This window comes from Callorhinus ursinus, unplaced genomic scaffold, assembly GCF_003265705.2.
Source record: "Callorhinus ursinus isolate GAN/ISIS: 27379988/994484 unplaced genomic scaffold, GSC_fseal_2.0 scaffold27, whole genome shotgun sequence".
Lineage (NCBI taxonomy): Eukaryota > Metazoa > Chordata > Mammalia > Carnivora > Otariidae > Callorhinus > Callorhinus ursinus.
Window position 1 is genome coordinate 806,323 of NW_027397089.1, and position 26,927 is coordinate 833,249.

The 26,927-nt window shown below is 36.4% G+C and overlaps 1 protein-coding gene across 25 annotated transcripts in view; it reads right to left on the bottom strand.

The window, feature by feature from the left end:
- REDIC1 (regulator of DNA class I crossover intermediates 1) overlaps positions 1–26,927 on the bottom strand; it is a 240,992-nt gene that overhangs the window by 90,475 nt on the left and 123,590 nt on the right. For 24 of the 25 annotated variants that reach the window (XR_012373929.1, XR_012373926.1, XR_012373928.1 and 21 more), the window contains exons 3-7: positions 17,745–17,784; positions 14,682–14,820; positions 10,028–10,160; positions 9,606–9,639; positions 5,646–5,761 (exon numbers count right to left, since the gene is read on the bottom strand). Coding sequence is in view for 7 of the 25 variants with exons in the window: in XM_073877706.1 (XP_073733807.1) it covers positions 5,646–5,761; positions 9,606–9,639; positions 10,028–10,160; positions 14,682–14,820; positions 17,745–17,784 (462 nt within the window). In the remaining 18 variants the exon portion in view is untranslated. Of the gene's footprint in view, positions 1–5,645; positions 5,762–8,316; positions 8,506–9,605; positions 9,640–10,012; positions 10,161–14,681; positions 14,821–17,744; positions 17,785–26,927 lie in introns of all 25 variants that reach the window. The other variant, XM_073877701.1, reaches the window with a different exon arrangement.

Below are 26,927 nucleotides of genomic sequence, written 5' to 3' on the forward strand. Positions count from 1 at the left end.
CTACCAAAGCTTACTCAAAAAAAAAAAATAATAATCTGACTACCCCTGTATATAGTAAAAAAATGGAAATTATAATAAACAAAACCTTCCCATCAAAAGACTCCATACCAAGTGGCTTCACTGATGAACTCTATCAGACATTTAAGAAAGAAATTGTACCAATTCTACATAAACTCCTTCAGAAAATTACACAGGAGGGAATATTTCCCAACTTACTCTATGACATCAACAATTAGGCTAATAGCAAAACCAGATGAAGATATCAAAAGAAAAGAAACATAGAAAATATCCCTCATAAAGATTAATGCAAAAATTCCTAACAAAATTTTAGCACATCAAACCCAAAAATGTTTAACAAGGATAGCACATTGTAACCAAGTGGGGTTTATCTCCAGAATACAAGGCTCACTTAACATTTAAAAATTAATCAGTGTGGAGCAGGACTTCAGGAATGATGCATGAAAGTCTGGCAAATAAATCCTGCCCCCCAAAAGTAATGACAGAACCATATAACACTTGCAAAAACAATCATTTCAAAATCTGGAGAGTAACAAAGGCGTGCAATAAACTGAGAAGCGGTACTTCAAGAAAAACTACTAAACCTTAGCAGGAACAGTGGGAATCTGTGGAGTTTTAGCTTCAGGAAGCTACCTTCCTTTCACCCCTACTCCATAGCTGGTAGTTCTACAAAGGCTCAGTAGTCTAGAAGTGAAGACAGGGGAGCCCCATGCCCAGGAATTTGTCAAAAGTAATCATTACCTTGGTGGCAAACCATCAGGAAAGCCCAACACTGCAACTAACTGGGGCTGCAATATTTGGAGCAAGCAAAAAAAAAAAAAAAAATCCATAAATTTCATAGAGAGATCCAGGAAACAAACAGGCATAATAAGCTCTAATAAACTGCAAAACACCCCAGTGGTCTGAAAGGCTGCATACATGTGTAAGTCTGTATACACACTCAGGAGAGGGCCTCAGGTATGTACTCAACCCCGGCTGAATGTGAGGTCTTGCACACAAAAGAAGCCTTATTGGCTCAAGATGTTTAAACACAACCTCCAAGTAATCATTGGTTGGCCTCTAAGCATTGGTTAGAGGGAAATTTATAGTTTTAAATGTCTATACTAAGTAGAAAGAAAATATCAAATCATAAGTTAAGGTTATACTTTAAGAATCTACCAAAAAAAAAAAAAGGCAATCTAAACCCAAAGGAAGCAAAAGAAGGAAATTATAAACATTAAGGCAGAAATCAATGGAATGGAAAACAAAAATAATAAGAGAACACTAAAGAAATACAAAACTTAGTTTTTTAGAAATATCAATAAAATTAGCAAATCTTTAGCTATAGTGACCAAGAAAAAAAGGAGCAAAGACACAGATCTGGAATTAAAGAAGAGACATCAGGGATGCCTGGGTGGCTCAGTCAGTTGACCATCTGCCTGGCTCAGGTCACGATCCCAGAATCCTGAGATGGAGTCCCTCATCAGGCTCCCTGCTCATCAGAGACATCATTAGTGACTTTACAGAAATTAAAAGGTTTTCAAGGAAATACTATAAACAATTTTATGCTAACAAATCACACAACTTAGATGAAATGGATAAATTCCTAGAAAAATATACATTACTACAACTGACTCAAGAAATTAGAAAATCTGAACAGACATAAAAAAAAATTAGAAGTTAAAAATCTTCCCAGGAATAAAAGCCCAGATGCAAAAACACTTAAAGAAAAAAATCATACCAATTCTCCACAAACTCCTTCATTAAATAGAGGATGACACATTTTCCAACTACTATACAGAATAGTATGGTTAGTATTACTTTGGCACCAAAGACACTACAAGAAAAAAAATTCACACCAATTTTCATGAATAGAGACATGAAAGTCATCAACCAAATAATAACAAACCAAATCCTACAATATATGAAGAGGATTATATACCATGACCAAACAGCTTTTATCCCAGGAACTCAAGATGGTTTAACACCTGAAAATAAAATAATATATGACATATTAATAGAATAAAGGGGAAAAAACTACATGATAATCTTAAGGGACACAGAAAGAACATTTGACAAAATCCAAGATAAAAACTTTCAATGAACTAGGAATAGAAGGGAATTTCCTAAACGTGATAAAGGACACCTACAAAAAACCTACTGCTAACATAATAGTGAAATGCTTTTTCTTTAAACAATGCAAGCATGCCCACTCTTGCCTGCCTGCTTGCTGTTCAACACTAGAGGTTCTAGCCACTGTAGTTCACAAGAAAAAGAAGTAAAAGGCATCCTAACTGAAAAAAGAGAGGTAAAAATACTTGTATATATGGACAACATAATCCAGTATGGTATAAAACCACTAGTAACTCATAATGAGTTCAGCAAGGTCGTAGGAGACAAGATCAATATAAAAAATTAATTATATTCCTATATTTTATCAATGAGCAATCCAAAAATGAAATTAAGAAAATAATAAATGCCATTCACACCAGCATAAAAAGAATAAAGTATTTAGGAATAAATTCAACCAAGGAAGCACAAGCCTTATTTATTAAAAGCATAATACAATACACTAAGAGAAGCTAAAGAAGATTAAATACAATGGAATATTGTTCAGCCAAAAAAAAAAAGAAGGAAATCATCCCATTTGTGACAATATGGATGAACATGGATGATATTATGCTAAGTAAAATAAGCCAGACACAGACAAATACCATATGACCTCACCCATATGTGGACTCTAAAAAGTGACATTCCAAGAAGCAAGGAGTAGAACTGCCAGGAGCTAGGGAATGGCAGAAATTTGGGGGAAATTTCCATCTTAAAATTAGTGATTCCTCCAATCCATGAGCATGAAGTGTTTCTCCTATTTTTTTTTTTTTAATGTCACAGCAGCATTCTTATCATAATAGTTACAAATTTGAACTACCCCAGATGTCCATTAAGAATAGAATATTACGGGGCGCCTGGGTGGCTCAGTAGTTGAGCGTCTGTCTCCCTTCGGCTCAGGTCATGATCCCGGGATCCTGGGATCGAGCCCCGCATCGGGCTCCCTGCTCGTGGGGAGCCTGCTTCTGCCTCTCCCACTCCCCCTGCTTGTGTTCCTTCTCTCGCTGTGTCTCTCTCTGTCAAATAAATAAATAAAATCTTAAAAAAAAAAAATAGACTATTAAGGCGGGAAAGCTGAGTCATGGTGGAGAGGCCACGGCCCCCCGGCGGCCATGTGGAAGGGCGGCCTCGTGGAGGGGCAGCCTCACTGGGAGCCACACAAGGAGAGGGTCCGAGCCCGCGCCGCAGAGGTGCCACCGCAAGACCACTTGCATTGATATGTTGTTGATTTGTTCGCATTGAACTCATGGCCAGCAGTGCTGTAAGTCATGCCTGAACCGAGCCTGTGTGCTACTGTTCTCTGTAAGGTGCCCACTGCAGTCTCCTGGTACTTAGGAAACTGGACAGCACTTATACACCAGCCTGAAGTCCACTTGAAACCGAAAGACTGCCGCCAAAAAGCTAAAAAATGTGAAGACTGTAACACTAAATAGGCTGTGGAACGTTAGCTTATTTACCATATCAGAACTGAAACAAGAAAGAAGGTGTTATCTTGTCCCACCTTGACTGGAAGTGTGTTTCTCAGGCAACTTGACTTTTTTGCTGCTTAGCACATGTTGGCGAATAACTGCTGAAGTACCACAAGTATTGAATTTGGAGTTACAAATAGACTTAGCAGATAGGCAAATTCACAAATGTGGAATTCACAAATCCAGAAATTCACAATAACAACAAAAAAAAGAACAGAATATTATATGTACACCTGCAACTAATGAAATACTGTATGTCAACTATATTTAAAAAATAGATTATATAATATAATATTCATACAGTGCAGTAACATGCAGAAATGAAAGAGAATTAAGTACTGATACTTGGAATAGCAAGCAACAGCATGGATGAATCGCCATACCAAAAGAAGACCACTGTCTAAAATTCCATTTACATGAAGTTCCAAGACAGGCTTGATTAATGTATGGTGACAGGAGGCAGAATGGTGATTACTGTTGGGAGCTATAGACTTGGAGGAATGTAAGAAAACCTTCCTGTATGTTTGAAATGATCCTGCCCACCCCCAGCTTTATTGAGATACAACTGACAAATAAAAATAAACACAAATAAATTGTATATATTTAAGGTGTTCAACATGATGATTTCATATAAGTATAATTTGTGGAAGTGATTACCACAATCAAGCTAACTAGCATATTCATCACCTCATACAGTTACCTTTGTTATGTATATGTGGTAACTCTGAGATACTGTATTAACAAATTTCAAGTATGTAATGTAGTATTATTTATAGTCACTATGTTGTATATTAGATCCCCATAACTTATTTGTCTTATAACTGGAAGTTTGTACACTCTGACTAGTGTCTCCCCATTTCTGCAGAGAACATAAGTATATGATGTCACTTACATAAAACTCTAGAAAATACACACTAATCAACAGTAACAGAAAGCAGACCAGCTGTTGCCTTGGGATGAGAGTAAGGGATGTGAAATGGCCAGAGGAAGAGATTACAAAGATGCCCAAAGAAACTACTGGTGATGATGAATATGCTCATTATATTTGAACGTCAAAACTTATCAAAGTGCACATTTTAGATAAACTCAGTTTGTTGCATGCTGATTATACATTAATAGTGCTGTAAAAAAAAAAAAATGGATCTCAGGAAAACAGAAAACAAAATGAACTGTTACATGGTTATTAAAATTCTCCAGGCAAGAGGCAGTAGTGGCTTAAGACTGGGATGGAACCTATAGAGGTGGAAACTTTAAAGCTTATTAGAATACAGAATTGTCAAAAGTTTGTTGGTGAAATGGATAACTGGGAGTTGAAGAAAAGGAAGCAATCAAGGACTTTTACTTGGTGTTGGCTACTGACTGAATAGTAGTGTCATCTACTAAAATGACAAAAACTGGGATAGGATTACAGAGTCAGGGTTTCTCACCATGATTAGTAGGAGTGATTCAAACTGGTCTTACAAGTTTAATGCATTTTAAAAATGAACCAGGATTTATATACAACTAGAAAATAAAAGGGGGCACTGATCAACTACCATAAATAAGAAAAATAAATTAGTATGTTTATTATACAGAAAAAGAAAAAGAAAGTATGTTTATTATACAGAAAAAGAATTAGCTAGCTAATTCATGGAGATTATAAAACAAATGCAAAGCACCTTGGCTCAAAATATTTTTTTAATGAATGAAAAGTAGATGTGCGCATTAGAAAATAATTACTTAAAACTGTTAATTAAATGCTACATTTAACTTCTAGTATTTTTTTTCTAGAAGTATTACTTAGGTTTGTCTACATTTCTAAAAAATATTTGTCCATTAAAACTGAATTAATAATTCAAAGAAAGAATGCTGCAACTTCTTTATTTCCTTCAAAATATTTGCTTGGGATGCCTGGGTGGCTCAGTCAGTTAAGCATCTGCCTTCAGCTCAGGTCATGATCCCAGGGTCCTGGGATCGAGTCCCGCATCGAGTTCCTTGCTCAGCTCAGCCTGCCCCTCCCTCTCTCTCACTCTCTCTTTCTCTCTCATAAATAATAAATAATAAATACAATCTTCAAAAATCCTTACTTACCTGTTTAATCTTTTGAATAATGACCTAAATTGTCCTGTTTTATATGTTGGACTGAGAGCATCTTGATTTTCATTTAATTTGGAAACCAAGGAATTAGAATAATTAACTTCACTGAGCTGAAAAAAGAAAGAAGAACCTGCCAAAATGGTAAATGTACATACATGTATACAATTTAAATTACTTACCATAAAATGTCACCTAAGTGGATATCCACATGCAAAAAAATGAATTTTCTAGTTTAAAAGAAAGTAACTGTGTCCTTATTGAAAACAAAACAAATATTGTGCTAACAGTCAAAGCAATATCAATATTTAAATGATTGTTAAAATAACAGAATTGATACTATGATGAGCTAACCATTTCCTCAGAAGTTAAAATACATATATTATTAATTATAAAATATATTATAAATATAATTAAATAAAATTCAAAAATATATTAATTATAAATAATTAGTATATTATAAATATAATTATAACATATATATATAATAACGAGGACACCAGGATCTTGAGCAAATTATCTCTGAAAGTAATTTTTCCCCAAAAAACAGTTGTATTTATTTCAGTTTTATCCATTTATTCAGTAATTTTAAAGAATGTTCCTTTAATCTTTCTGAATATCAGTATCATTGAGTGCAAAATGGGGAACGTATGGAAAGACTTGTGGAAAACAGATGAGGTAATCCATTTGTTAATGTGGAAGGTACCACATAACTGTAAGATGTTATAGTGGCCCAACACTAATCTATCCAGCAATAATAATTTATATCTGTAATATATTTTATTTATTAGCCACAAAACACAGAAATGAGAAGTCCAAAAACAATCAATGACACAAAGTTGGAAAAAAAGAAGAGAAGACAAAAAGAGATATTGCAAGTCTTAGGGAGGAAAAGGGGGGAGTCCAAAGTCAGGGAGACCTGGAAATAAAGTCTCATAATACATCTCATATCTTAGCCTCAGAGAAACAGTGACAGAGGTACAGAGACAGTCATCCCATGAAGTGAGAAACAAACCGAAAGAGAAGAGAATACTTTATGTTGGCTCAATATTACTTCTCTAGGGATCAGTGAGCCCCAACCTACTTTTTCTTCTAACCTGTTGTTTCAACTCATTTTCTGTTGTATTTTGTAGTTTCATTTTAATTCTCACTTTTCTTGAAATTCCTCCAAATAAGCAATTAAACACTTTTCTAATACTTCACAATGTGCCACTACACCTTGAACAGGAACATCAGCCTCTCTTTTTAATTTTCTCTTCTGTGTATTAAGTATAACATTATTGGGACTCCTGGGTGGCTCAGTCATTGAGCGTTTGCCTTCGGCGCAGGTCATGATCCCAGGGTCCTGGGATCAAGTCCTGCATTGGGCTCCCTGCTCAGCGGGGAGCCTGCTTCTCCCTCTGCCTGCCACTCCCTCTGCTTGTGCTCAAGTGAGCACACTCTCAATCTCTCTGTGAAAATAAATAAATAAAATCTTCAAAAAAAAACCAAACATTATTTACCCCTCTGAAGACAATCACTAACCTGCAGACTAAAAGTAGGAGATTATTTAAGTAGAGACTACAGAGAGTTACACACTCTCTATCCTATAAACTATCTAGGATGCAAATTTTAGTCTTATAAAACACAAACTGAATAAATGTTTTTCATTGCATCATTCCAAAGTTAGTGGGTCCTTAAATTAATAAGGCTAACATCTATCACTGGAAATATAATACTTTATTTTCTCTTCTCTGAAAAACAGAAAACATACTTTCATAAATACTTTCATAAACTGAATCATATCACTAATATCACTATATATTAGATATAATGTACCATGTGTAATAACATAAAATTTGTAAATTATAAATTTGTTTATAAATGATAAATACATAAATATAGCATAAAACCAATGCATGCTAAAAATGGAAGAAATTCAAAACTGAGTATTCCCATTAACAAGACACCATGTTTATATAACCATTTTCCCCACTACCATTATACATTAGTATAATAATTTTTTTCACTTATTTTTTAAACTCTATATAATCTAATAAAATGACTACTTTCTATAGTTTATGGCAGATATATCTCAGAATTTTAAAATTTGGATGTTTTTAGATTTTTATCTTTAGAAAATACAATGACTAAACAATATTTTAGCACTACACATCTCTATATAAACACATTTGTATAGTTTTAATTCAAGTGCATATAACCAGTTGTCATCTGTCAAATCATAAAAAGAATCAAACCATCACAACTCATTCTTTAATGGACTACTACGACATCACTGAGATTACATACTGCAATTCACAGGGTCCTTTCCATATCATGACTATTGGGGCCACCATGACATCACCAACTAGTTATTTACTGTGATTACAATCATCAACTTTTATATAAACACACTGAAGTATTTTCAATTTCACTATCAGTAATGTTATAAAAGAATGATGATTTCAAAGATTTTTTAAAAAGATTCCAATTTTTGGATTCATAATCTTCTACAGAGCAGACAATTAAATTTTGACCAAAGAGGAATTATTATACTTAACTGATACCCTAATTTGGCTATATCTATAGCAATTCACAACTAGTATTTTTTAAGTCCATAAGAACAGAAAAAAAGAGCATATCAAAAATACAATGATATAAAATGCTAAGACCAGTGATTCAAATGTACCTGCTCATTCTGCTTTTTTTCACATGCAACTTTCTGAGGACTAGGTGCTATTCTGAGAATGAAATTTTGTTTTGTAATATTCCTGTTAGAAGATAATTCTGCTGAAAAAGATGGTTGAGCAAAACTACAATTTTCTATTTTGTTGAACTGAGGTTTAAACATTCTATATGAGTCCATGACTTGTAACAACTATAGGAAAAGAAGATAAAACCATTTGATCTGCTAAAATATATAAACTTGAGAAGAGGAAAGTCAAAATAGGAATGAGAAAGGTCAGAGACTACAGAAAAAGTTCCAAGGAAAAGCAAGTCATCAGTAATTCAGAGGACTTACTAAGATAAGAGAGGTTATCAACTAAAATTATATTGAAGCGCTCCTTTCCATCTGCCTTTCTCACAACTGGTCCCCTCCAAGCTTCATGCCATCTCCAAATGACAAGAAATCTGAGTTTCACGGACCCACAATTCAGGTAAAAAGATTTCCAAGAAATTTTAGTATCATTGCCATTCATGCAGTTTAATTTTGGCAATTCAAAGCAAAGAAAGAATAATTAATATAGCATTGGACCTGAGGCACCTGGGTGGCGCAGTCAGTTAAGTATCTGACTCTTGGTTTCGGCTCAGGTCATGATCTCAGTCTCGTGAGACTGAGCCCCGTGTTAGGATCCACACTCAGCACAGAGTCTGCCTAAGATTCCCTCTCTCTCTCCCTCTGCCCCTCCCAGTCCTGTGCTCTCTTTTTCTCTCTCTCTCTAAAATAAATAAATCTTTAAAAAATATATAATAATATAGCATTGATCTTAAAATTTCAAGGTTTAATCACAATCTATATATTTTCTAATTGATTAAACTTTTATTTACTAAAAAAATGATCTGCAATACTTGAAAGAAATATAATCTCCCAAGATTATTATTATCAGTGTAAATGTTGAAAATCACAATTTGATATAAAATCATATGGTCACTATGCTAGAAGAGATGAATTTCTCAATGATCACATAAACCCAAAGCAGGAATACCCAAATGAATTATCTTTTGCAGCTCATCAGTAACAAATGTTATGTACACATAGGCCTGATCTACATTACCAGAACTCCAAGGGGTTTCTTTAAGCAATCAGTTAAAATATACCTAAGGTATAAGTTCCATATATTGAAAACTTTAAAAATAATTTTTAAAGACTGTAAAAAAATTTTTTAAAGAATCATTTTCCCTGATATTCGGAAAATTTCTATCATTTGGTAGCATTCCACAATTGTTTAACTTAAAAAAATTTTTTTTAAATCTCACCTGAACTGGGGCAAGTTCTTTCTTGCTGCCTAGTCTTGACAGTATATAAAAATGAAAAGAAAAATGTAAGGTTAAAAAAAAAGCTGGTAATAAGTTTGACTATCTTTTTAGATATATTTAAAACTCACACTATTCTATAGAAATACATGAAAACATACAGAACTCTAAATCATTCTCAAATTTTTTAAAAATTGTATTATTACTAGAGAAACATTTTGAGGATAAGGAAAGTCAAACTATGCATACAAAACACTTAGTATGGACATTAGCTCATTTGATAAAAGTCTTAATAGTTTAATAATACTGTTACCAAACAAAAACTAGAGCTAGAAAAAGTCCTCTGTATATCTTCTAATGAATAAAACAGTACAATGATGACCCATTTAAATACCTAAATAACACACAACCTTGCTAAAACATACCTGTTGTCTATATCATCAATGCGGAGGTTAGATGGTACACGGTGAGGTGACATTGGAAGTTCTAAATTATGCTTTCTTAGGGGCATTTTTATGTCTCTATGCATATTCACGTGGATTGGTTTTCTCACAGTTTCTATAATGAAAAAAGTTATAATTAAAAATAAAATCTTGGGGTGCCTGGGTGGCTCAGTTGGTTAAGCATCTGCTTTCAGCTCAGGTCATGATCCCAGGGTCCTGGGATCGAGACCCGCATCGGGCTCCCTGCTCAGCGGGAAGCCTGCTTCTCCCTCTCCATCTGCCTGCTGCTTCCCCTGCTGTGCTTTCTTTCTCCGTGACAAATAAATAGTCTTTAAAAAATGAAAAATAAAAATAATTTTAAAAAAATCTTTTAAAAGCAACGTTTGATATACAATGTTCATTAAATAAGTGTACATCTTAGAAATTTCCTCAAACTACCTATATTCTATATATGCTAGAAGTCATTAAAGTATAAAAACTATCACAGATAATTCAAATCATCTTTTTCATTATCTTACATAGTCCTCCTGAAAGGGGCTATACTGATTCAGTTCTATTTTTTTCTTCCTCTAAGATTTCCTTGACCCCCAGACTATACCAGATGCTATGTTATACATGCCAGTAGCACTACATATGTTCTCTATTGTAGCACTTACCATGGTTTATTGTACCTGATTAATTCTATCTCTATTACTAGATCTTTAAACTTTATGGAAACAGAAGCCTTTTCTCTCCTTATACAAGATATCACTATTTGTCTGCTCAGTACTTTTTAACCACTCTCCTTTTCTAGGTAATGCTTTTTACACACATACCAACTATATAGGGGCTCTTTTGTGCTTTTTAAAAATTTATTTATTTATTTATTTATTTATTTATTTATTTATTTATTTATTTGAGATCAAGCAGGAGAGAGAGAGAGCAGGACGGAGAGGGAGAGAGACTCTGAAGTAGACTTTGCAATGAGCACAGAGCCTGATGTGGAGCTTGATCCCATGACCACAGGATCATGACCTGAGCTGAAACCAAGAGCTGGATGCTTAACCAGCTGAGCCACCAAGGTGCCCCAACTATATAGTTCTAATAGAGAGCTTCATATCTTCTTATAAAACCCTGTCTCTAGAAAAAATAATTGACTTAAGGGGAACCATCTGACCCAAGATGAACCAATAATAGGATCACATCTCTGTGGTTATAAATAATTGTTCCATTGGTAGGACCTGGCACCAGTAGGGCAAGGTAACATACTTCCAGTAAAATTTAAAAACTCAGAACAAAAGAAACAACTCTCAGTGTTTCCCTTGTGGCAAAACAGGAGAGATGAGCAATATTAGTTTTTTAAGGTCATGTTTTAAGCCTGAATGAAAAAGACAATCTGAGAGAATAAAGTTAATATCTAAAGTGAGAAAAAAATCTTGGTGGTATTCAAGTCCCCGATTCAAGCAGTCTCTGAGGCCCAGCTGCACCACTGCTCTTCCTTTTAGTAAAGTGTCTTAGTCCATTCAGGCTGCTCTAACATAATACCATAGACTGGGTAGTTATAAACAACAGAAATTTATTTCTCAGCCAGGCAGTCCAAGATCAAAGTGCTCTCAGGGTCAGGGTCTGGTGAGAGCCTGAGTCCTGGTTCACAGAGAGCTGTCTTCTCCCTGTGTCCTCACACAGTGAAAGGAGCAAAGAGAGCTCTCTGGAGTCTCTTTATAAAAGCACTAACTCCATTCATGAGGGCTCCACCATCATGACCTAACCACCTCCTAAAGGCCCCACCTCCTAATACCATCACTAATAAGCTTATGCTTTTGTAAGGAAGGAAAAATATCTTTTTCCTCTTTCTAAATTCTCAGCTAGGAACTCTATAACAAAAGACAGATTAGTAAGAGGAAAAACATACCAATTTATTTAGTATAAATTTTAAACAGAAAACTTTATAAAGAAATGGAGACCCAAAGAAGTGGTTAAACCTGAGCATTTTTATGCTAGGTTTGATGGAGAATGAAAAGTAGTGGGAAAATGTGATCAAACAAAAAAGGGTATGAACTAAATCTAGCCAACAGGAGGAAACAGCAAGGCTTATTTGTTTAGATTCTTCTCAGTGTCCCTCTGTCTTGGAGATAAAGATGTTCCTTTCCTCCAGGTATAAGGAGGACACTTCTCACATGAGGATCCTTCCTGCACATGCTGCTTCTCAAATTCCTTCAGCTTAAGACTTAGTATGCCAACATGCTTTATTTTGCGGACAGTGTGTCCTGACCCCATCATTTTCTATTCTATTCCCAGCATCCAATACACTACTTAATGGAAGTACTCAATAATGGAGGTACTCAATAAACATGTTGAACGTATAAATGAAAAGAAAGTGAGGAAGAAAGGAAATATATAAAGGCAAATACATCACTGACAGTCTCATGAAAAAGAGTGAAATTGGTCCCCTATCTTACAACATACACAAAATTCAACTCAAAATGGATTAAAGAGTTGAATATAAGACCTAAAACCATAAAACTAGAAGAAAACATAAGGGGTAAGTTCCTTGGCATCAGTCTAGGCAATGATTTTTTGGATTTGACACCAAAAGCAAAGGCAACAAAAGCAAAAACAAACATGGGGAACCACATCAAACTAAAAATCTTCTACACAGCAAAGAAAATCATTACCAAAATGAAAAGACAAGCTATGGAATGGGAGAAAATATTTGCAAATCATATATCTGATAAGGATTCAAACTGCAAAATATATAACGAACTCATAAGACTCTTAGCAAAAAATGAACAAACTAATTTTGTAAATGGGCAGTGGAAATGAATAGACATTTTTCCAAAGAAAACATACAAATGGCCAACAGACACATGAAAAGGTGCCCATCACTTATCTTCAGGGAAATACAAATCCAAACCACAATGAGATATCACCTCACACCTTTTAGAATGACTATCATCAAAAAGGCAAGAGATAACAAGTGTTGGGAAGGATGTGGAAAAAGGGAACCCTTGTGCACAGTTGATAGGAATGCAAATGGGTGGAGTAACTATGGAGAACATAATATATGTTCCTCAAAAAATTAAAAGAAAAACTACATAATTCAGCAATCCCACCTCTGAGTATATATCCAAAGGAAATGAAAACAGAATTGTAAGGAGATATCTGTACTCCCATGTCCCATGTTCACAGGAGCATCATTCACAATGGGCAAGATATAAGATATGAAAATAACCTCATGTCTGTCAATGGATGACTGGATAAAGAACAGGTGAGATATATACATATGATGAAATATTCTTCAGCCATGAACATTAAGGAAATACTGCCATTTATGACCACTTGGATGGACCTTAAAGGCATTATGTTAACTGAAATTAGCTAGAAAAAGACAAATAATGCACGGTATCACTTACATGTGGAATCTAAAAAAGAAAATCAAACTCACAGAAACAGGGAGTACAAAAGTGGTTATCAGGGGCTGGGGACTAGGGAAGAGGGGAAATACAGGTTGGTAACAGGTCAAACTTTAGCTATAAGATGAATAAGGTATGAGGATCTAATGTCAAATGTCATGACTGTGGCTGACAACACTATATTACATAAGTGAAGAAAAAGAAGGTAAATACATCAAACAGATTTACAACAAAATTTTTATTCCTAAAGTCCATAAAGAACGTATTTACGTCTAACATATAACTAAATTTGCTTGTGTAAGCCGCCATCTGCATTAAGGAATAAAAATGACAGAGAAAGGAAAAGAGGAGATACTAACAGTACTTAACGATCAATTTCTATCCCTCCTTTATGAACTATCTTATTTCTTAAGCTCTCATTTTAGTACTTATTTTAAAAATTAAATATCAGACACAAGGTCCCTTGAGAAAAAAAAATACTCTGACTAAACTTTATTCACCTGAAGGCTCAAAATACAGGTAAAATGAACTTTATTTTGAAGTATTAGACTACTATAGTTAACATTCCAAGAATGCCTAAGAAATTATTCAAGTTGTGATATAGGAAACCAATTATTGAGGCAAAAATCCTTTCAAACAAATTCTCTAAATACTTTAAGATAGTAAAGACATTTATTCCCTCCTCTTTTAGCTAAACTTTGGTAACTATCAGCCTATGTAGATTAATGTAGTAACTAAAACAATGGCAATATAATAACTTTGACCATACCTTATAAAATTAATTCTATATAACAATACAACTTAAAAATAAAAATAGATTAAGCAAAAAAAAAAAGATTTTAAGCAAAAAGTAACAAAGGTACTTTAATCAAAAAGTAACTAATTTAGAGCGCCTGGGTGGCTCTGATGGTTAAGCATCTGCCTTCGGCTCAGGTCATGATCCCAGGGTCCTGGGATCGAGTCCTGCATCGGGCTCCCTGCTCCTTGGGAGCCTGCTTCTCCCTCTGCTTCTCTCTCTCTCTCTCTCTCTCTCTCTCCCTCTCTCTCTCTCCCTCTGTCTCTCATGAATAAATAAATAAAATATTTAAAAAAAAGATTTAAAGAAAAAGTAATTTAAGAAGGCAACCAAGTTTTAAAATTAGTTTACTTTCCATATCCTCTGAGTTCTAAAATTATAAACTTATTAGAAAACTGAATGTTATGATCACATTAGAGTCAAACAAAATGCTAATGGAAAGACTTACCAGGTGTTTTCTTCTGGCAAGATATGTGATTTACCATATATAGGTTAAGGAGGTCTAAACTGACAGTGGAATTTTTGACAGGGGATGAAACTCCCAGTAACTTCATTTTTGATTTTAACCTTTTCTTTTCAAAATATTCCTAAAATAATTAAAAATAAAAGTTATTATAACAACAAAAGTTATTAGGCAAATCATAAAAAATAAAAAAGCAATAAGGCCATTTAATAATTGATTTGACATTTTTATATTTTTGACATCCCCTTTATATGCTTACATATAAATTAAAATCAATCATGATGACATAGTTTGCCTAAAGACTCTTAATTTCACAGCCTCTTAAAATCTTTTTGGTAAATGTAATGCCTTTAAAATAGAACTTTATGAAGGCATTACTATGTATCAAAAGATTAAAAATTATCTGAAATGTAAAGTTTTTTAAAAATGTGATAAAACAAATCTGACAAGTTAAAAACTTGTTTTTCTACAGAGTATGCTTACAGATATAAAAAGCCTTAAAGATATGCACAGCTGAGTACCATTAAAAGTCAACTGAAATGAGAAGAGGACAAGAAAAAGCAGCTGTGTGAGACTAACTCCAGCCAGACTCAATTTAATTTCCTTTATTATCCTTCCATGTCTGCTACTCTGCCATTAGCAAAAGCTATACTGTTGAGTGCACTGAGAAGTGAATGAGAGATAAAAGTGAAGGGGCATAACAAGAAAGGGAAAGGATCCAGAGAGGGCTTTACTTGTTTTAATAGTGGAGAATTGAGTATGTCTGAATATCAGTGGAAAGCCTCCAGCTGACAGTGACTGGTGGAGAATACAAGAAAGAGAAGTAACTGATGCAGTGAAGTCCTTGAGAAAGATGGAATCCAGATTGCAAATAAAGAGACCTTCCTTTGACTAAAGGAAACTACTTCCACAATCACAGAAGGGAAAGAGAAGATCAGTGAAGATGTAAGATAGTTTACAGAACTGGTAGTAGATCCATGACATAATTCTCATCTGAGAGCTTCTATTTCCTCTGAAATGTAAGACAAGGTCATCTAATGAGTGTGAAGAGAATAAAAATAGGGTTGGGGAAGAGTGGCTTAAAGGAGACATGAAATATTCAAGGGAAGGTATGACATTTTCAAGAATAGGAAAGTGACATAACTAGAGATTGACAGTTCGGGGAAGGGCCATATGTCTTTCCCTTTTCCCTTTCTTATAAATATTCACAAGAATGATCCAGAGTTAGAATACTAAAAAAAAAAAAAAAAAAAAAATCTGGGGACAGATTTTAGTTTATTTATTGAATGCCTATGTTATTGCTTGGCACAATTCTAGGCATAGGTGATACAAAATAAACAAAAGTAATAAAATCCCTCTTCTGATGAATATATGTTAATGAAGGTGGGGGGATAACAGAGGAAACAAATTTATAAGAAAATACTGGATTATGAAAGAGAAGAGTGGTAAGAAATGGTCCTAGAAAGAAACTAGAGGGTGGGAAGCTACTTAGATGCTGTGATCAGAGAAAGCCAATCTAAGAGGAGATACTTTAGCTAAAACCTAAATGTTGACAAGCCAGACACGCAAATATCTTGAGGAAGAATATTCCAGACAAAGAGAAGAAGAATGGCAGAAAGAAGGTCAGTGTAGCTAAAATAAAATGAACAGGGCAAGTAGTAAGAAAATCAGAGAAGTAGGCAGGGTGTAGATCCTTCAGGTCCTTCTAGGCTATGGTTAAGTCAGGTATTATTCTAAAAAAAAATGAAAAACAACTGAAGCTTTTAAGCAGGGGAACGAAAATTCTGATTTTTGCTCTTAAAAGATCCTATTAATTGCTGTGTGAAGAACAGACTACATAGGAATAAAAGATAAAGCAGAAAAACACTGATAAATCTGATTACGTTAAAATTAAGAACTTGCCTTAAGAGACAGCATTAAGAAAGTAAAAAGCTACAGAGTAACCAAAGAATTCTAAACATATAAAGACAATAAGAAGAAGACAATACAAATTAAAAATGGAAAAAATACTTGGGGCGCCTGGGTGGCTCAGATGGTTAAGTGTCTGCCTTTGGCTCAGGTCAGGATCCCAGGGTTCTGGGATCGAGTCCTGCATCGGGCTCCCTGATCCTTGGGAGCCTGCTTCTCTCTCTCTCTCTGTCTCTCATGAATAAATAAATGAAATCTTAAAAAAAAAAAGGAAAAAATACTTGGAAAAGTACTTCACAAAAGAGGTAACATGGATGAAAATTTCAGATAACCTCACTAGTAATCAAGAAAATAGGAGTTAAATTTACAATGAGACATCATTTCACTAATAACTATTCTACTTTTATAATAATCACTCCCTTGCTTTTCTTTAAATTTTATGAGCTTTGAACATATTTTTTCTGTTTTGGAACGTTTTGTAAGTGGAATCTTACTGCTTATATTCTGTGAGTTGCTTCATTTGGTCATTTTATTTTTGGGATTCATCTACATTAATTACATGTGGCTGATACATTTTCACTGCTACATCATTACTTGGGTATGCCACAATTTGTTTAACCATTCTACTGCTAATGGACATTTGGGTGGTCCCCTTCCCTCCCCATACTCCTGCCCCTCTTCTTCCTCCCTTTTGACTTCTTCTCTTTTTTGCTACTTAACAACAATGATCCAAACAAGCTTGTATATGTCTCAAAGCACACATGTGGAAGAGTTTCTCTTGAATATATACTGCTCGGCTGTAAGATATATACATGCTCAACTTCATATAATAAAATCGATGTAAGAAAAAAAACTAAAAAATGATTATTTGAATCGGGGTACTCGTAGGACAGGTAGTGAGAAGTGATCAGACTTTCCTTAAAAGACTGGGATATATTTTGGAACTAGAATGACAACAAGAATCAACAATGATCTTTAAGTCCCTGCCTAAGAAAACGGTTGGCTGATCAAACTATCTACAAGACAGAGAAGACTGGATGGTCTTCCAGTTACTTAGGTGAATTTATTAACCTTCAAAAAACACTTCAAAAGATCACTGTTCTTATAAGGCTAATATAAATAAAAATTTATTTTCTTTACCTTTTGCTTTCTCCTTTCCTGCTTCATCAGAACCCTGGTACTGAAAAAGGAAACAAGACAAAAGATATTATGATTAAAGAAATAGTCCCTAAAATGATTGCCATTTTAGCTGAATTGATGACTTGAAATTAAAATCTAAAAGTATAGTAAGAATATTATTTTCTGAAAAGAAATTATGAAAATGTTATTTATAGTATATACTGTTTCACAAAATTTTCTTAGAAAATCCAAGAAATAGTAAAAAAGACTCTATACCTACAATGAATAAACCTGGATTATAAAATCAATATAAACAAAGAGAAAGCAATGCATTGGAAAAGATGTATCCCTGAAAATTTCTCATTTGATAGCAATATTCTCGGTCAAAACTGCTATTTTCTTGCTTTACCTTATTATTTCAATATTCTACTAAAATCAGGAGGGAATAGAGAGAAGATCAAAATCTATCTGGATCTAAGGAAATTTTATTATTAGAGAAATTTCAGTTATATTAATGTATCAGCTATATGTACTAACTTCTTTAAAAAAAATAGCTAGTCATTATGGATGTGCCTTATACCTATGATCTTTGTGCTAAACACTGCACTGAATCCCAACGACAGTACAGTATTTAACAGTTATAAAATATTTGCTCTATTAGTAATAATGGAATGCTATAAAACATTCTTGACAATTTAAAAAGATCTGCACAATATAGCTTTTGGATATACATGAAACTATGGTCTCAAATTCAAGATCTGTGCAAGAATTATAAATAAAATAAAAATAAATAAAATAAAATGTATATCAGCTATATGAGATTATATAAGAATATGAAAATAAAAATGGCTAATTAACAAGTACTATATATCTTGCACCACCCTAAATGTTTTGGACACTTTATATGTATAAATTCATTTAATCTTCACAGCAACTCCATAAGGTAAGATCTATTTTTATCCCCATTTTACTGATGAAGAAATTAAGAGAGGTTAAGTAACTTGCCCACAGTCACATTGCTGATTGGTGTAAATTGGAGATTCAAATCCAAGAATTCTGATTTTAAAGTTTTTAACCAGTGCATTACACTGCTTTCCAAGTATGTTAACTGTGAATACACAAAGGTGTTCATTTTTCCAAATGAAATTTTTCCAAATTTTCAGAAACTACATGAGTTACTGAATACCCTCATACTTACCACTTACTGAACTTTAACATATTTCCCAATAGCTATGTCTTAATTGACCATTTTGAGTTCAATGAACAAAGAACCCAATCTATTCTGTTCTATGCAGCATCATAAGTGTACTGCTGGCATTCAAACTTTAGAAAAGAAAAAGGAAATAAATTACATTTCATTAACACCTCACAAATGTTAAGGCTGGAGAGGATCTTAGAGATTAGTTTATTCCCCATCATTTTAAAATTTACAGAAAACTCACATAAGAAGCAAAGTGACTTTTCAAAGTTCAGAAATACAAGAAGTATGACAGAGCCAGCAACATTAAGCATTTCAGTTTATAAACAGATAATAAGAAGAGATATCAATTCTATAAGCAGCTCCCACTATAAAGATCAGCAGAACTGGGGACAAGTCAAAGTCTAAATTCATCTTTATATATGTAAGTATCAAGTGCTTTCATTCCAGACTGGCTTTCTATTAACCAGGACACTCTTACAACTCTCAACAAGTTCTCTGTAGTACATAATCCCCATCACTATGTGCCTAAGAAAAGTCAATTAAGGACTCAAGGGGCGCCTGGGTGGCTCAGTCAATTGAACATTTAGCTCAGGTCATGACCTCAGTCAGGGTCCTGGGATCGAGTCCCTCATCTGGCGCCTGCTCAGCGGGGAGACTGCTTCTCCCTCTTCCTCTGTCCCTCTGCCCTGCTTGTGTTCTCTCTCATGCTCTCGCTCTATCTCAATTAAATAAAATCTTAAATAAAAAAAAACTCAAGACCAGCTGCTGTATCAGCCTACTACCATATAAAAGTGAAAAAGGATCCTGATGTAGAAGTCAAAGGTAATTTCTTAAATAGAACATTTTAGATTGTTATTAGGGCAACTGATGCTACTAAACAGTGTCTCTCAATTAGCTGCACTAAAGAAAAACATTGCATCAATTAGGATTTTTAGTTACAAGAAACTGAAAGCACCTTTGGTTAATTTAAACAGAAAATAAATGTATTAAAAGGAAACTGCATAGAGACGCCTAGGTGGCTCAGTCGGTTAAGCATCTATCTTTGGCTCTCAGCTCAGGTCATGATCTCAAGGTCCTGGAATTGAGCCCCCACACTGGCTCTCTGCTCAACAGGGAGTCTGCTTCTCCCTCTTCCTCTGCCCCCCTGCCCCTCCCCACTGGCTCATGCTCTCTCAAATAAATAATAAATCTAAAAAAAATTTTTTTAATAAATAAAAAATAAAAGAAAACTGGGTAGCCAACAGACCTGCCAAGAGGGCTGAGGAAGCAGATTTGGCAACCTGCAGGAACAAGACAGTCTAGGCTGTGAGGTCACAGTCAAAACCATGCCATAATTAGTTTCAATAAGGACGCCACTGCTCACACAGGTCAACACTGGACACCACTGACTGTACCACTGTTACAGAAAACCCAACCAAGTTCAGCTGTTCTTCGCTTGAAAAGCCAGTATTCAAGAGATGAGTTTTAATTGGAAAGGAATTTGAGCTTTATTCAGGAGGCTGGCCACCTGGAGAGAAGGTGGACTCCTGCGCAAAAACCAACTCTGAGGTTTCTCTGCTTGGCACAAATATTTACCCCCAACCCAAAGATTTTTTTTTTTAAAGATTTTATTTATTTATCTGACGGAGAGATAGAGAGGGCACAAGTAGGCAGAGTGGCAGGCAGAGGGAGAGGGAGAAGCAGGCTCTCTGCTGAGGAGGGAGCCGGAAGTGGGGCTCGATCCCAGGACCACAGGATCATGACCCGAGCCAAAGGCAGCCGCTTAACCACAACCCAAAGATTTTTAAAGGAATTTTATTTAGGGCAGTTATCACTAAAAGGGGAAAACCACAACTATACGGTCAATTTACCTTCAACAAAGCAGGAAAGAATATCCAATGGAAAAAAGTCTCTTCAACAAATGGTGTTGGGAAAACTGGATAGCAACATGCAAAAGAATGAAAGTGGAGGAGCCTGGCTAGCTTAGTCAGTGAAGCATGCAACTCTTGATCACAGGGTTGTGGGTTCAAGCCCCATGTTGGGTGTGGAGCCTACTTAAAAAAAAAAAAAAAGTTTAAAAAACTAAACCAGAGATGCCTGGGTGGCTCAGGCATTAAGTGTCTGCCTTTGGCTCAGGCCATGATCCTGATATGGGATTGAGTCCCATATCAGGCTCCTTGCTCAGCAGGGAGTCTGCTTTTACATCTGCTTGCCACTCCCCCAGCTTGTGCATGCTCTCTCTCTCTCTCTCTCTCTCTGACAAATAAATAAATAAAATCTTAAAAAAAAAAAAGCTAAACTGGACCACTTTCTTACACCATGCACAAAAATAAATTCAAAATGGATGAAAGACCTAAATGTGACATAGGAAATCATTAAAATCCTAGAAGAGAACAGAGGCAGTAACTTCTTTGACATCAGCCATAGCAACTTCTTACTAGATATGTCTCCAGAGACAAGGGAAACAAGCAAAAATAAACTACTGGGATTTTATCAAAATAAAAAGCTTCTGTACAGCAAAGGAAACAATAAAACTGAAAGGCAACCTACAGAATGGGAAAAGACATTTGCAAATGACATATCTGATAAAGTATTAGTGTCCAAAATGTATAAAGAACTTACCAAACTCAACACCCAAAAAACAAATAATCCAGTTAAAAAATGGGCAGAAGGCCTGAAAAGACATTTTTCCAAAGAAGACATATAGATGGCCAATAGACACATGAAAAGATACTCAACATCACTCTTCATCAGGGAAATGCAAAGCAAAACTACAATGAGATGTCACCTCACACCTGTCAAAATGGCTAAAATTAACAATACAGGAAACAACAGGTGTTGGTGAGGATGCAGAGAAAGGGGAACCCTCTTACACTGCTGGTGGGAACGCAAACTGGTACAGCTACTGTGGAAAATAATATGAAGATTCCTCAAAAAGTTAAAAATAGAACTACCCTATGATTCGGCAATTGTATTACTAGGTATTTACCCAAAGAATACAAAAATACTAATTCAAAGGGATACGTGCACCGTGATGCTTATAGCAGCATTATTACCAATAGCCAAATTATGGAAACAGCCCAAGTGCCCATCAACTGGTGAATGGATAAAGAAGATGTGGTATGTGTACACGTACACACACACACACACACACACACACACACACACACACACACAGGAATATTACTCAGCCATCAAAAAGAATGAAATTTTGCCATTTGCAATGAAGTGGACGGAGCTAGAGAGTATTATGCTGAGCAAAATAAGTCAGTCAAAGATAAATACCATATCATTTCACTCATAGGTGGAATTTAAGAAACAAAACAAATGATCATGGGGGGGAAAGAGAGAAGAAAACCAAGAAACCAACTATAGAGAACAAACTGATGGTTATCAGAGGGGAAGCAGGTTGGAGGATGGGTTAAATAGGTGATGGGGGATTAAGAAGGGCACTTTGTGAGGAGCACTGGGTGTTTTATGGAAATGTGGAATGACTATATTATACACCAGGAACATTATACTTTATGTTAACTAACCGGAATTTAAATAAAAACTCAGTAAAATTAAAAAATTTTAATTTAAAAATTTTTTTAAAAATCAGTAAAAGGGGAGCACAGTGGTCTGTTAACACTTCTTGATTGCTTCCAGACTAGATGGTGCCAGCTACAGATATCACCGTGGTACTCAGAGGCTGTGCAAGAGGGTTTGGTTCTGAGTCTTTCTGGGAAACAATACATGATCTATAGCTACACAAAGAAAGGTTTAACCAATCACGTGGACTAAAGGTGCTTGCTAAAAGTTAAAGACTACTAACTTGGACAAAGTGGCCAAGGAGGCAGCTTCACCATCTCCATTCCTGGACAGTAAAATACCTCCTCTGGCATCACTAACATTACTGTCCCTGAAAATTCAATCCTGCTACAGCTCCTACAACCGCCTGCAACTACAACAGATGCTCTGTATTCTTTCTTTGGTTTCACTAACTGCTGATTCAAAGTACAGAACAAGTGCATCGAAGTCAGAGCTTAGATCATATGCCCATTTCCTAGGTGCAAAACATACTGAAACACATTATCTGGGTTTTGTTGTGTTTTTTGTGTTGGGTTTTGTGGGTTTTTTTTTTCCACATTCTTTAGAGGATGGTGGCCTGTGCCTAGCACCAAAACTCATAAGGTGGGAAATATCCCTCTGTCTCCCCCCACACACACAAGGGGCTCAGATGCTGGGCTGCCAAAGAGTACAAATATCTACTTTTAAAATGTTATACAATAAAATTAAAATAGTTGATGATCCAAAAGTAATTTTTTATTTGGCTGTCAGATATGTGTATGTGTATGTGCGTGTGTGTTTGTGTGTGTGTGTGTGTGTGTGTGTGTATTCGTAATAGTTGCTTCTAATGGTTTTGCTTAGGTGAGTGTCAAAATAAGACAGTAATGTTCTTTTTGTTGTTCCACAAGGGTTAAGATGGCAATACAGAAGGCTCCTGAGGCCTCCTCTTCCCACAGACACACCGATGTACAGCTACATTTGCAGCATTGCCTCTGAAAGAGGTTCAAAAACTAGCTGAGTGACTCCTACATACCAGATAATTGAGAAAACACCCACATTGGAACAGGTAGGAAAGGCTGTGACATACTCTTACCATAAACACATTCCTCCCCCCTTAGCACAGTGCCATAGAGTTGGGTGGGAACCCCCAATTCCTAGTTTTGACCTGAGGAGCAATGGTTTGTACTGCATATCCAGCACTCCCAATTTTCAGGGCCCTCACTAGACAGGTAAGTTCCCAAAAACACAGCTCTGAAAGCCAACAGGGCCTGTGTCCAGGAGACCCACAAGACTATAGCAAACTTGACATAAGCAAATTCTTAACGGGTGTGTAGCACTCACCACAGCTACCCCTCAGCATTCATCATGGAGTACGTAAATCATCTATCTTCCAGCCTTTCCCTGAAAAAGGTTTATCTGCACACTTTACAAGCTCCTTCCTGAGATCCAGGCTTATAATTCCAGCAGACTTTAGCAGCTGGCTGCAAACTGCTCCAGAAAGTGAGAAAGCCAGAGGACAGCTCTCCTGCCTTTTTCCAAACCACTCCAGCACATCGTATCTCCCTAGAAGGAGATAGCTGCCACCCAAAGAATAGGTCCCTGGAAGCCCTCACACTCATAGCCAAAGGGGCTTCCATTCAAGAAACCAGTAGGACTTTAGTAAACAAAGAAACAATTCTTAACTGCTTATCACCCCAGGGCTAAGCAAGTAGTGACCAGGCAAAATCTCTTAGTCTCATTAGTTCCCTGAAAAAGGTTTATCTGCTTACCTTAAAAGATACTACTTTAGGGCAAGGCTTCTAACCTAGCAGGCATCAACAGGCTGGCTGTGATCTTCTGAAGACATCTCTCTGGCTTTCTCCAGAACTCCAGCCCACTCCAGTAAAACCAAATCACCAGTATCTGCCTGGAAGGAGCTTGTACAGCTTATTTAAAGCCACAGCTTTTGTGACAGCCACCCAAAGAATAAGTCTCCTGATCACCTGGTTCTAATAGTCAATGGGGCTTGCATTCACAAGTACCACAGAAATGTAGCAAACAAAGAAAGAGTTCTTACTGGGCACAGAAACATAAACCAGTGGCTAGCACCGAGGAACAGGCAAAAAAGCTCATCTCCCAGTTTCATCCTGGAAGGGGCTAAAATACATAACATACCCAGCTGCTGCCTGAGGGTTAGCAACCAGGTGCTAACTGCAATCCTACCCAATGGGACACGGATGTGTCTTGGCACACCATCTACTACTAAGAAACACTAAGAACAAAGAAGACTTGGACAATGACAAAAGTGTGAGAGACAACTAGGAGGTAGGGCCTAGCTGATCAAGGAGATTCATTTCCTTCACAAGATCTTTTTGTCAAAACTGGGAGAAGAGGGAGATTCAGGGAAGATCAAGGGGAAGATCCTGAGCTTACCTCTTCCCACAGACACAGCAAGGCAACAACTTAATATAATGCAACTGACTCTGAAAATGACTTGAAGGCTAGCAGAACAGATCCTCCAGAGATCATGAAGCAGCCACTCTGAGAAGGGTAGCAGGAGCAGAGATAGGGTTTTGTTGTCAAGATAGAGTCAAGAATGAAGTCCTCTGGTGAGACAACTTATAAACAGGAAGGATCTCACAAGGATGGACATCCTTGTAAGCAGCAAGGGAATAGATCCTGATATCAGGAACCCCCAGCCCTGGGAACCTGCACCAGAAGACAAGCCCTCACAATGTCAGGATTTCAAAGTCAGTGGGGCTTGACTCCAGAAGAGCCAGAAGGCTATAGAAAAACCGATACTCCACTCTTAAAGAGCCAGCATGCCATATCACTTGGTCCAAGATCCAGCACAAAAATAGCAGACTGAAAAGCACCAGGGTTATAAATAAAAGGAGATTTACCGACTAATTTTAGGGCATGTGCCAGACAGGCAGGGATCTGTAGAAGCTTTCTCTGGGAATGGAAATGCTGGCACAATTTTTCTTGCCCTCCTTCAACCTAGCTGGCCAGATACTTGTGAGAACCAGTTCTGACACTATGTAGTTCGCTAGCACTACTGGTCCTGCCCTGGCGTTCCCTTGCAATTATGTACCTAACCCACCCGCCCCAACAGGCACCCCTCCAAAGCAGCTCCCACTATGCCCCACCCAGCAGGAAGCGCTGTCAGACCAGTGCCACTCCAAAGCAGCTCCTGCCTCAAAGAAGGGGAAGTCAAGTCAAGCCATCAGCGTGGGCCTCTCATCCAGCCATTCCAGGGGCCAGCCCTGCCATCAGCGTGCCCATAGTAGTCAGGGCCAGTCACTGCAGACAGTTGGGCTGAGGGCTGGCCCCAATTATCAGGGAACCCACAGCAATCACAGTCCAATCACAACAGGAAGGTACATGCAGCCACACTGGGGACACCCCTAGAGTGCCTGCTTCTTATGACCAGGGGCAACTGTACTACTGGGCCCTACAGGATCCTTCTACATAAGAGCACTACTTTCAAAACCAGGAGCTGACCTATCTAATACACAGAAACAGAGTCAGAGAAAATGAAGAGACAAAGGAATATGTTCCAAACAAAAGAATAAAACAAAACCACAGAGGAGCACCTGGGTGGCTCAGTCATCAGGCATCTGCCTTTGGCTCGGGTCATGATTCCGGGGTCCTGGGATTGAGCCCCGCATCAGGCTCCCTGCTCAGCAGGAAGCCTATTTATCCCTCTCCCACTCCCCCTGCTTGTGTTCCTGCCCTCTCTCTCTCTCTGTCAAATACATAAATAAAATCTTTAGAAAAAAACACACACACAGAAAACTAAACAAGACAGAAATAAGCCATCTACCCAATGAACAGTTCAAACTAATACGTGATAAAGTGAACGTCATAAAGACGTTCACTGAACTTGAGGGAGGAGTGGATGAACTTCAACAAAGAGGAAATATAAAAAGAAACCATCAGAACTGAAAAATAACTAAAATGAAAAATAAACCACAGGGAATCAATAGCAGATTAGAGAATGCAGAAGAAGAGACAGCAATCTGGAAGACAGAGTAGTGGAAAGCACCCAAAAACAAACAAAAAAAGAACAACAAAAAATTGATGATAGCTTAAGGGATCTCTGGAATAGAGAGATAATAACCTTGATATTATAAGGGTTTCAGAGAAAAAGAGATAGAATGGAGCAGAAAACTTATTTGAAGATGTAATAGCTGAAAACTTCCCTAACTTGGGGAAAGAAATAGACATCCAGGTCCAGGAGCAAAGAAAGCTCCAAACAAGATGAACCCCAAGGAGGGCCACACCAAGAAATATAATAATTAAAATGTCAAAAAGTAAAGATAAAGAGAGTTTCTTAAATGAAAGAGAAAAGCAAATGGTTACATACAAGAAAAACCACATAAGACTATCAGCTGATTTTTCCTCCTTTCAGGAGAAACATTGCAGGCCAGAAATAAGTATGTGATATATTCAAAATGCTAAAAGGAGAAAACTTACAACTAAAAATAATGTAC